This window comes from Diachasma alloeum, unplaced genomic scaffold (genome assembly GCF_001412515.2).
Source record: "Diachasma alloeum isolate Michigan unplaced genomic scaffold, Dall2.0 Dall_scaffold_00335, whole genome shotgun sequence".
Taxonomy (NCBI): domain Eukaryota; kingdom Metazoa; phylum Arthropoda; class Insecta; order Hymenoptera; family Braconidae; genus Diachasma; species Diachasma alloeum.
In genome coordinates, this window is record NW_021680474.1 from 128,967 (window position 1) to 141,356 (window position 12,390).

The following is a 12,390-nucleotide window of genomic DNA, read 5'->3' on the forward strand; positions in this document are numbered from 1 at the left end:
TGTTTCGGGTTTTCGGATTTTTTCTCGAAATTGATACAGGTGACTAATCTCAAAAAAAATCCTACATCAACGATTTACGTAGTTGATTATTACTAATTTTTCAAATTTTTTCCGTCAGCCAATTTTGAGAAAACAATTCCCAGCCCAATTTTTCTCATTATTGTCACTAAAGTATTATAAACATAACTTGAATTCTGAAGACTAAAATCTGAAGTAAATTCTAAGCGAAAGTTAACATGAATAGAAACATTCAGATTGAGTTTGTGCTCAATCGACAATCTAGTATTATTGGTACTAATTAATCTAGAAGCGTAAAAATAACCCAGAGTCTTATGAGAAAATAAACTTTTCGAGGTCAGAGAAAAGATTAAAGCTAGCAAAATCAGAAAAAAAAAGTTCTATGCCCAATATGAAAATGTTATGTCAAAACACCCTAGTTGAACGAGAGATTATCGTTCAAATAAATAATTGAAGAAAGAATGTAACGGATCAATTCCTTACTCATCAAAGTGAGAATTCATGGGAAAAATTATCAATAATAAATAATTTTTTTTTGACTTTTTGAATTTATTGTTCTTCGTTACCCTCAACGACTCAACTCATCAGTACGATAGATGACCCACCAGCGATTTCGAAATATCAGTGGGGCCTCCCCTCAAATATTTTCATCCCTACAACTAAATATAAAATAAAATAAATTAAAGTTGAGTAACACGTTCAGACCTGACTTTATTATCTAGCCTCGGCGTAGCTGGTGACAACATTTGATGATTAGCCACAACCGAGACATTGAGCGAGTTTCAGACGAGATGTCCATCAATATCCGAGTAACTAGGTGTCGATGTAAAAGTTGACAGTGGATGCCCGTGGGAATGTACGGGGATGGGGCCCGCACGTGCAAATGTAGCTGGCGGGGGGGGTACCGAGGGGGGAATTGGTGACTTTGCTCCGGCAGTCATAACAGTGACGTCTGGGGGGGGCACCGGTCTTGGCAATGTTCTGTTCCTCGTCAGTGTACCAGTACCGATTGTGTGCAATTGATTTCCATGTATTGGACCTCCTAGGGACGGATAATAGGCACCTGGACCGGGTTCGTTCATCACCGGTACAGGGCTTGGATTTGCTTCATATCCGGTATAACGGCCACTGTCCATCTCCACACTGTAGAAATTTACGTCGCTCGGTGGTGCCGGACTGGGATTCCCGATGTAACTCGATTTCGATACTGCGGATAATTCAATTGTTAATTTTTTACTCTATTTTGTGCTTCATTCTTCGGAGTTGCAGGTACGAAATCATTTTTGAAACACCTGGCGAATTCGATAGAAAATTAAATTAACTTTCTATTAGTTTTCGGCGATTTCTGTTGTTTTTTATATGAATTTGGGATGGCAAAATGGTCTATAGATAAAATTAATAGAATTAGATTTTTCTATATAACTTATTCTATTGAGATATGTTCAAATTTCTAAATTTTTTGTTTAATTTTTTTTTATGAAAAAAAAGAAAAATTGAATAATAAACTTGAAAAATTCATGTCGAGGAATTCCTGTAGAACAATTCTCAAAAAGCAGAACTCAATAGAAATCAAATAACATTTTCCAACGAATTCGCTAGGTTTTTCTACGAAATATTTTTTTGCGTGTGTCGAGGGGTGGAATCACTAGAAAATCATCTGTACAATCTGATTTTGGGATATTATAAAGTTTTAAAGATTGGAGAATTTTTTTGAAACTTGAGAGAATTTCTGTGCAATTCCCAGCAATTTATAGCATTTCATTTCATTCATTTATAGAATTTCAAAGAATCTGTAAGGGAAATTGAACGAATAAAGAAACTAAAGAGATGTGATTACCACGATAATATATGTATTGTTTTATTCTGAGATTTCGTAAAAATTTCATAGTACTTTTAGGACTTCATTAAATAAAAGAAGAATCTATCAACAATTATCATGGGATTATCGACAAAATTCCAACATTTCAACTCAGAAAAATATTTTACAACAAGATTGACGACAATGCTTAGAAATGTATACATAGAGATGTCAGAATTCTTCGGAAAAACTTCGAAACAAAAATCGCAAGTAAATTTATCTGTCCCATGAATAGTAGATGGAAAAAAAATCTGAAATGTCTGGAAATCTGGAAAATCTTTTTCAACAAATTTTGAGATTTGACGAAATTTTCGTCAAATTTGACGGGATCAACAATTTCCCGGGATCTACAAAGATTTCATGGAAACTCCATAATATTTCTAGAATTTCATGAAGTATGAGGACAATGTAACGAAAATCTTCCCTGATTTCTAGCAAAGATTACAACTTTTTCAGTTGAAACTTCACAAAAACATTGTAATTTCATTAACAACATAACTAATAATCCAATTAACAATTCCTAAGCCTCCAATATAATTACCAACTTCAACAAAATTCTGTGCACGAGATATCACGAGTGATTACCCCCTCGACTGTTGCTGTCGCCAAACTAATGAATCCTCATAATTTTATGAAATATGAAAATACGTGAGACGATAACATCAAGTGGAACCGAGTGCTAATTTCGTGTTTGGAGTACAAAACATCGAGAATACTGATAACTCCTCTATTCCACTTGACTGAAAAAAAATGACCATGCAATTATGACAAAAACCTCGCAAGTGTATGACGCTCATTTGCCTCCACTTATTTTCCTGCTGATCACAAACAAGCTGATACATGATATTCATTCATGGAATCGATGAAAATATCGAAAAGGAGAATGATTCAATGATTGACCAGACCGTGGAAATGAACATAGTATCTACGTGATCATCATCATGCACCAATTATTCATCTCAGTAATATCTATGATGTAACATTTTGGCAAATGACTCAAGACGCATGACAAAATTTCATGGAAAAATTCAGTGAATTCGATAGAAAATTTTGTTGCATTTCTATTAAATTTCTGATGATTTTTCGTCGATTCTATTAAAAAATCCCAAAACTTCACTGCGTGTTTTTAAAAATAAGAAACGCCCAATAGAATCTATTTTGTAGAAAAAAAATCGGGAAAATTCTACATTTTTATTCAATTTTTTCGATTAAAAAATTTTGAATTGAATTTTCTATTGAATGTTTTTTTTTAGAAAAACCTGTAGATGAGCTGGAAAACTTCAATAGAATCACTCAAAAAATAATGCGATAGAAAATTCTATTGGATTTCTATTGAAACTTCTGTTAGTTTTTGGTCGATTCTATTGAAGAATTCCACAGCTTCACTGCGTGTATTTTTTTTTTACAGGAAATGCCCAATAGAATCTATTTTGCAGAAAAGAAAATCAGGAAAATTCCATATTTTTATACAACTTTTTCTATTAAAACATTTTCTATAGGAATTCCACAACATGAATTCTCTATTTTTGACCCCTCGATCTTCCACCTTTTCATTGAAAAAAATTAGGGGAATTTTTATAGAAAAATCGAATTTTACTGATCTTTTTCTATAGAATATTTTCAATCGAACATTTCTGTTTCGAAAAACGCGCAGAAAAATTCAATAGAATGGACTCAACGTTAATGAAATATCACAAAAAACCCAATGGAATTGTCTCCCGAATTCACTAGATTTTTCACTGAAATTTTTTCGCACGTGCATTGAACAGCGAAATGGTCTGATCGTGGGAAGACATCAACAGCGATAAACTTGAGAGGTTTTTGCACCTATTGGTGGGCTCGACGCAAGTAGCTGGTGTGGATGACGCACCCGAGAGTGTACCACTGGCTGTGGTGCGTTGTGGGGGTGAATCCATAGGTAGAATACTGGACACGTGATTGCTACGTCTACCAAGTGTTCCTTGATGATGTACCTGCATTTCAAGGCTACTTTTACCAAATTCTTGGATACTCTGATCTATTAAATATGTACTGGCTGCTGTCTTCCTCCCCTCGTCCTAAATCACACGAGAATTAATCCAATTATTCGTCAAATTTCATTCACTGTAACTTATAAATCGCCTTTTCTTTACCAATTCACTAGTAGAATATCCAACGAGTCCCTATCAATTTTCATTTCTCGACGATGCAAATAGGGAATTCAAACGTGCATATAATTAGTCCCCTATCCCCTAGTAAAGTGAAACGAAAGACAAATTGAAGGAATGGATTTGACAAAAAAATGAAGAAAATAAATGAGAGAAAAGTTAAAACTAAAAGCCCTGGAGGTAGGTTCTCATTGTTTGAATAACGAAAATAAAAAGGAGGGATGAAAATAAAAGTGTTAATAGAACTCAAACCTACCCTCCGTAATTACTTGTTACTAAGAACATACTGACTGATGGCACTGACCACGTAATCATTAGCGTCGAAATTAACGTCACTCTTCTCATCCGATACCGAACTTAATTCACCCGTCATTGTGTCTCCATTGACCGTAGATGGTGCGTACATGTCGGCTGTCTGAGATTTGTTGATACCTGGACAATATTTAATTGACAAAAATTCATGGGAGGATTGACTACGATTTGTGGAGGAAAGTAAACTGAAAATTGATTGTGAGGAAAATATTAACAATTATTGAATAGGAGAATACGTGTGAAAAAATTCAATAGAAAAACCTAGCGTTTTATTTTTTAATTTCATTTATATGTTTTTTTAATTTTATTTGAAAATTCTATTCGTTTTTTTGCGTCAGTTGAATGGAAAATTATACAACTTTACCGGGATATTTTGTTGAGAAACATTTGAGAGAAGAAAAATTAATAGATTTTGACTTTTTTTATTGAAATTTTGGGCCTAAATTTTTCAAGTTTTTTCTGCTGTATTTCAATTATTTTTATAATAAAATTAGAGAAAAAAGTAGAAAATTCATACCTAAGAATTCTTAAAGAAAAACTGCAGTATAAACTATATGCAAAAATCGACACCTACAGATATTTTTCTATAAACAAATTACTATTATGGAAACGCACGGGAGAATTGCATAAGTTTTAAGAGAATTGGCGCAAAAAACAAATGGAATTGTCCAATAGAATTCGTACAGACATTCAATCGAATTTATCGGAGAAAGCGTTGGAAAAAATTAAATATAAAAACCTAGCGTTTTTTTCAAGTACAATTCTATTAAAAAAGTCAAAACTATACAACTTTGCCGTGACATATTGTTGATAGGCATTTGATGGAAAAAATTCAATAGATTTTGAATATAGAAATTTTTGGGCATAAATTTTCCAAGTTTTTTCCGCCGTATTTTTATTTTTTTCTCATGATAAAATCCGAGAGAAAAAAACTTGGAAAATTCATGCACAAGAATTCTTATAGAAAAAATCCCAACAGAATAAGCTATAGAAAAAAATCGACATCTATAGATATTTCTCGATAAATAAAGAACTATTTAAAAACGCAAAGGAGGGAAAAACCACATTTTTCAACAGAATCCTCATAAAAAATAGAATATAAATTTTTTCACACGTGCATACTTGAATTTATGATAATTAATTGAATAGACTTACGATCTTTATTTCGTTTTCGTACAATGTACCATAATAGGATGCAAAGATTAATAATAAAAAAGATGGCTGACGTTGCTGCTACAGTATAGACATAATTCATTGGTATATCACTCTTTTCCAGGATCACATCCTGCTGTCTCTCACGATTATTCGGCCCTAATTGTTCATAAAAAACAAAAAAACACACGTGATAAATGTATATAATTACCAGAGCGGTGGGCCTTCTTTTTGGACTTTAATGTGGCATATAGTATGGGCGTAGCAATGAGTAGACAAGCACAGGCGGAAACAACGATGATTATGACGATGGTGTAGGAGGTGTTAATCTCGCTGGCGGTCAACTCTGTTGGTGGTGCTTCGCCTGTAACCCAAGCCAATAAACCCCATCACCCTATAGTGTTATTCATGCACCTCTAGGTACCGTTAGTTGAGTTTACATTTAATTTAGGTAACTTGTATTTACGGAGTTACAATTTTGCCATTCAATACGTACAAGCGAGTCGAATTTTACAACAGTTTCGGTTCTCCATGTTTGACTTTTGAAACAGGCGCGTAATTGAGGCTTAGTTTAGAGGAAATTCCGTGAAAATTGAAGAATCCGATGTTCAAAAATTTGAAACTTTAAAAAAATTAGGAATGTTGGATTTTAAGATCACGAAATTTTGAAGCTTTTGTAATTTTGAAACGATTTGATAGGTTTTCCTCGATAAATTCCCAAGATTTTATGACAATTTGCAATAATTCTATCCAGAAGATTCCAATTTTGACCAAAGTTAATACATTTTTTTCTATGGTTGTGGTCAAAACTCAAGAAAGGATTTTAAGATTAAAAAATTTTAGAACTACTGAAATTTTGAAGAATGTTATTAGTTTTTTTTTATTAACTTCAACGACTTTGTGAAAAATTCATAATATTTCCAGAATGTTATCAAACTTCACTCATTTATGGTAAGAAATATCCCTGACTTTTAATACACTTCGATTATAAAATCAAATAAACCTAGTAAAAAATCGAATATTTCAAGGGATAACTTCACAATAATACTGTATCCTACATAAAATATTAGAATTTTTACAGGAGTTATTACATTTTTTCCTAAAGTTCTCGGAAAAGTTTGAAAAATGACTTCGAGTTTTGAGGCTTTCGCGGCCATTATTAAAGACATTATTGGCATTCGGATGGATGCCGCGTTTGGTTTCAGCATTGCGCCGATGTTTCGCAAATATTGCAGTCTGCATCTTCAGGGCTATGAGCTCCGATTCTGAGCTCCGATGTCTGGGGGTTGTCATCAAATCATTATATCATCATTATGCATCATTATATGTCTTTCCCTGTGATGGTGGGGGAAGGGGGGTCGGCCAATCGTATGTTTTTAATTGACCAGCTGATCAATTAAAAACATATGATTGGCTGACCCCCCCCCCCTTCCTTCACCATCACAGGGGAAGCCATATAAGGACAAACCCCAGACATCGAAGCTCATGTAGAGCTCCGATGTAGTCCTGAAGATGCAGACTGCAATGTTTGCGAAACGTCGGCGCAATGCTGAAACCAAACGCGGCATCCATCCGGAAGCCAATAATGTCAGGACTTCAAGTTATAAAAATTTCGCAGCTTTTGAAATTTCCAAACATTTTTGGAATTTTTTCCATAAACTCTTGAAATGAAAATTTCATAGTTTGAGTAAAATTCTCGTAAAAGAGGCAATAATTCCAGTTAAAGCTCAAAATTTTCCAATTTTCCTTCGAGTCATTGCATTATCGCTGGGAAAAATCCTTGAGAGGATAATATTCATCAATTTTTCTCTCCACATTGAAATTTCAGGATTTCATGGCTTTTCAATGTGACGTATCCGCCAATTTAAGTAGACTTTTCTCGATCCCAAGGCCAATACCTAAATTCTGACTCAAACTATTCAAGCACAATGATTCTCAGCATGCCATTTCGTCTATACTCTCCCTCATATAAAATATCTCTCCATCGACTGCATAATCAACTTCTAAACTACCCATGCAATCGATTCTTTACTCATTCGCTTGTGTTTGTGTTTATTCGAAGTAATTGAAGCATTTGACAACAAGACAACATGAATGATGACGATCGACAGTTGGGGGAACGATGAATACATAAACAATGAATTCCTTCATTATTCTATACTTACGCAGTGTCTGAATTTTAACGAGATCCGGGAGAAACGGACTTTCGCCTTTAGAATTCCTCGCCATTATACTGAAGACATAGTACGTTCCCAAATTGAGGCCTGTTATCGTTGCTGTGTAATCACCAGGTTTAACGTCGAGATAATAATAACTGTCGATATAATCATTAGCCTGTCTCCATCTGATACGATGAGACGTTGGTAAGCCTCCGTCAAAACCTCTCTTCCAAATTAACGTAACACTATCGTGCGTAACATTGTAAACTTGAAGATCACTCGGTTGATCCGGGGGTGAGGTAACATCAAGGTGTACAGAGTCTGACGTTTTGCCGAGACGATTTTCAGACCTACAGTTGTATGTACCGTAATCACGTTGATTCACGTGGTATATCGTCAATGTTGATTGTACCTCCAGTTTAGAGATCTGAAACATTTTTCAGCAATTTGTTATGGGAGGTTTTCCTTGTTCTCCTACACGAATTCTCTGAGAAAGGGAAACCATTCGGAGAGGAATCCAATCAGTCGTATTTCAAATAACGAATTATTTCGTCTATCCACGGGCAACTCTATTGAAAGCATTTTCAGAGACTCGAAACTTTGGGAATGGAATCGCGGTTTGAGTTTGCGAAATGGAATTAAAAGTTACGCGAAATATGCTTGAAAATTATGATTGAAGAATGTTGTCGAATTCGAAAGGCGAAACTTGAATTTGAATTGTGATCGAAACCATTATAAAATATATCAAATGGATGGGATTTCTGTGAGTAATCAGTAATGTTAGATACAATATACACGTCGATTCACGTGGTATATCGTCAATGTTGATTGTACCTCCAGTTTAGAGATCTGAAACATTTTTCAGCAATTTGTTATGGGAAGTTTTCCTTGTTCTCCTACACGAATTCTCTGAGAAAAGGAAACCATTCGGAGAGGAATCCAATCAGTCGTATTTCAAATAACGAATTATTTCGTCTATTCACGGGCAACTCTATTGAAAGCATTTCCAGAGACTCAAAACTTGGGAAATGGAATCGCGTTTTGAGTGTGCGAAATGGAATTAGAAGTTACGCGGAATATGTTTGAAATTTATGATTGAAGAATTTTGTAGAGTTTGAAAGGGGAATCTTGAATTTGAATTTCGATCAAAACAATTATAAAATATATCAAATGGGTGGGATTTCAGTGGGTAATGAGTAATGTTGGGAGCAATATACACATCGATTGGCGTGGTATATCGTCAATGCTGATTGTACCTCCAATTTGGAGACCTGAAACATTTTCCAGCAATTTGTAATGGGAGGTCCCTCTTGTTCTCCTACACGAATTCCCGGAGAAACGGAAAACACTCGCAGAGAAACCCAATGAGTCGTATTTCAAATAACGAATTATTTCGTCTATTCAGGGACAACTCTATTGAAAGCATTTCCAGAGACTCGAAACTTGGAAAATGGAATCGCGTTTTGAGTGTGCGAAATGGAATTAGAAATTACGCGGAATATGTTTGAAATTTATGATTGAAGAATTTTGTAGAGTTTGAAAGGGGAAACGTGAATTGGAATTTCGATCGAAACAATTATAAAATATATGAAGTGGGTTGGATTTCTGTGGGTAATGAACAATGTTGGATGCGAATAACTAATTAGTGATGGCAAAATGCACGTTGATTCATGTGGTATACCATTTGCCCTGTCTTTCGTGTCTACACGAATTTTCGGAGATAGAGAAATTATTCTGAGAGAAACCCAATGAGTCGTATTTCAGTATCACTCCGTTAAAAGCACTTCTAGAGACTCGAAATGGAGTTAGAAGTTCTGTGCAATATGTTTGAATTCTACGATTGAAGAATATTGCAGAGTTTAAAAGAGAAAACTTGGATTTAAATCTCAATTGAACCAATTATAAAACCTATCAACTCTCCGGGATTTCTCCGGGTAATGAACAATGTTGAATGCGAATAGCTAATTGCCGATGGCAATATTTAGTAAATACACAGTATTGTGTACACGGGTTTCATTTAATAAAAAAAGGTAATTAATCGAATCGTAACAGTGTTTCCTATTCGAACAAAACTGCGTTATTAAGGAGAACATGTCATTCAGCTTGTTTACCTCTTTCCTGGAGATCTCGTATCTGCGCGACGTCATGTTGAGTGTTTTCTCCTCGAAGTACCAGACAAATTTTGGTAGCGGTGAGCCACGTGCTTTGCAGGAAAGCTTCACATCAGATCCAGTATTAGCAGCGGCTTTCTTCATTATCGCTGTATTCGTCATCTGGGGTTCAACTGGAGCGAAAATAGAATTATGAATAACGAAAAATTGTCTTCATTCACTATTAAAGTAGTATGAATCAACTCCAGTTGAGTCGCTGGGTGTAACAAGTGAAAATATAGTCAAGAAGCCCGACACAAAATTAGTCGTCATTGATAATTTTTCCCATGAATATTAACTTTGATGATTGTGATAAATTATTTATGACGAAAATTTGACACTGACAATAATTTTCATATTATGCATAAAACTTTTATTAATTTTTTTCTAATTTTTCGAAATTTTTTCTACATTTCAATCTTTTCCCTGGCCTCGAAAAATTTAATTCCATCATGAGACTCTGTGTTATTCTTGCACTTCTAGAGTAATTATGGAACACAAACTCAACGAGATTGTTACTATTCATATTAACTTTCGTTCAAAATTTATTTCAGACTTTAATTTTGAAAATTCAAGTTATGTTTATACTACTTTAATTGGCTTTGGCCTCTTGACGTGGCAACTAAAATAAACCGATATGCATAGAACCTACAATTAGTGATAAAGAGGATGGGCTTTGACGTAACATTTCCAATTCCATTGTTAACGTTGCATCTGTATTCACCAACGTCCTCTTCAGTTGGATTGCTGATGTGTAGATACGAAGTTTTGTTGATAAAAGAGGTTGAATAACGACTCGACAATTCCGTTGTCGAGCCAACTTTGTACCACGTTACGTATTCATCACCAATTGGACTGCCGTCCAATTCACAGAATAATTTAGCCTCTCTATCGCCAGGATACACAATTCCTGATTCTGATGTCCGTTTTATTTCAGCGGCGTCTGCAGTGACACAATTAAGACACACATTTAATTGATAAATGCTAGCAAAGAAGTTGCACTTTCTTTTTGAAAATTTACGCATTGTTGATTACAATATCAGAGGAAAAATGAGTTTAGGCATAGCGGCACATTGAATTCGATTTAGGCAAAAAAATTATAGGACTCCAAATATTCAGTACCAAATTACGATTAATTTTCCTGATTTTTATTCATTTTCATAGGATAATTGAACTGAAATTGACAGTTTTCTGTCAAAAAATTCTTTGAAATTTCAACCAAAATATTCGAAAAGTGCCTAAAGGAGGTGAATATTTAAATATTTAATATTCACATGGAACAAATAAAAGAAGCTATACAGAATAAAAAGAATTGAATGAAGAATGTGAAAGAAAATTAATCAACAAAACGCATTCTGTCAATTGCTTACATTGAACTGTTATATTGAGTTGATAATACGTCGTCCCCTCTTTGTTAGAAGCTTGACAAATATAAGTTCCAGCATCATTCCTATGTAGTTTTGTCATATTCAACGTCGACTCGCGAGCTTTAATTCTCGCACCGTCTCGACTCAAGGGCAGTCCATCCCTCGTCCACGAGTAATTGATGTCCGTTGGATTGGCCTTGGCTGCTACTGATATAACGTACGGTTCACCCTCCATACCGACGAGTTCAGTCGAATCAATAGACGTAAATATGGGTTTGTCTGTGAAATTATTCGAAGAATGTAATTATGTTCTCTGTGCGAAACACCTCAAGAGAAAAAATATTCTTTTATTTTTCATCAATTTCATCATTGTAATTAAGGAGAGACTGCTATAAGTTTTAAAAGTCGCGGGCTATTAGAGTGAGATTTCTCATGCATTGAAAATCGATTATTCATGTCTAAAAACGAATAATTAGTACCAAAAAATTAATTGTTTGTTGTTTGTTTGTCCCGCAGATGCTTAAAATAGTGAAAATAGGCCTCCAATTTTTTAGTAACAGAGGTTTTTTTTTCAAAATTTTTGAAAAAATGTGTATAATGAAAATTACGAATTAGTTTTTTGAAATTCGACTATACAGCTAATTTTGTTTTATTTAATATAAAAATTTACGACATTCATGTAAAATAGGTAGAACAATTATCCTTGAAATATTTGAAATATATTCTCGATTCTTTTAGAAAAATTGTTTGAAGTATTTTACATGAATAATGCTATTTTGCCCCCATAGAACAATCCGTGTTCTATGATTTTTTATTTGGTTTCTCGGCTCAAGTCCTTCTTTTTCCATGAACCATACATATAAAGTACTCATTTGGAAGCTTGTTAAATAAGCTTCAAAATGTTACCTGATTTTTCTAATTCTGACAAGTTTTCATTGATTTATGAGAGTTTTAGGTGAAAATTGCAATTTCATGTTCAACTTGAAAAATTAATTCTGGCGGGATCGTTCGATGTTCCTAAGTGGACTATTTGAAGCGCATTACTATTCTTCGAAATGGTGCATGGTAATGCCGATTCAATGTAATTTTCATCAAGTTATAGCAGATTGTGTCCATTTTCCACGTCCACGTCACACCCCAAAAATGATAGTTTTTGCCATTTATCGAGGGTTTAGACTTAACCAGCGGGGATATATCATATGTCAATTTGAAGGTCTCACCGATATT

The 12,390-nt window shown here is 34.4% G+C and overlaps 1 protein-coding gene across 1 annotated transcript in view; it reads right to left on the minus strand.

Moving 5' to 3' along the window:
* Window positions 1–741: 741 nt before the first annotated feature.
* The window catches only part of LOC107040433 (nephrin), a 290,643-nt gene continuing 278,994 nt past the window's right edge, over window positions 742–12,390 (minus strand). Inside the window, exons 10-18 of the mRNA XM_029126266.1 lie at window positions 11,167–11,442; window positions 10,449–10,739; window positions 9,758–9,930; window positions 7,653–8,073; window positions 5,699–5,851; window positions 5,491–5,646; window positions 4,328–4,455; window positions 3,747–3,933; window positions 742–1,225 (exon numbers count right to left, since the gene is read on the minus strand). Of these exons, the coding sequence (XP_028982099.1) occupies window positions 801–1,225; window positions 3,747–3,933; window positions 4,328–4,455; window positions 5,491–5,646; window positions 5,699–5,851; window positions 7,653–8,073; window positions 9,758–9,930; window positions 10,449–10,739; window positions 11,167–11,442 (2,210 nt within the window). The 3' untranslated portion in view covers window positions 742–800. The remainder of the gene's footprint in view (window positions 1,226–3,746; window positions 3,934–4,327; window positions 4,456–5,490; window positions 5,647–5,698; window positions 5,852–7,652; window positions 8,074–9,757; window positions 9,931–10,448; window positions 10,740–11,166; window positions 11,443–12,390) is intronic.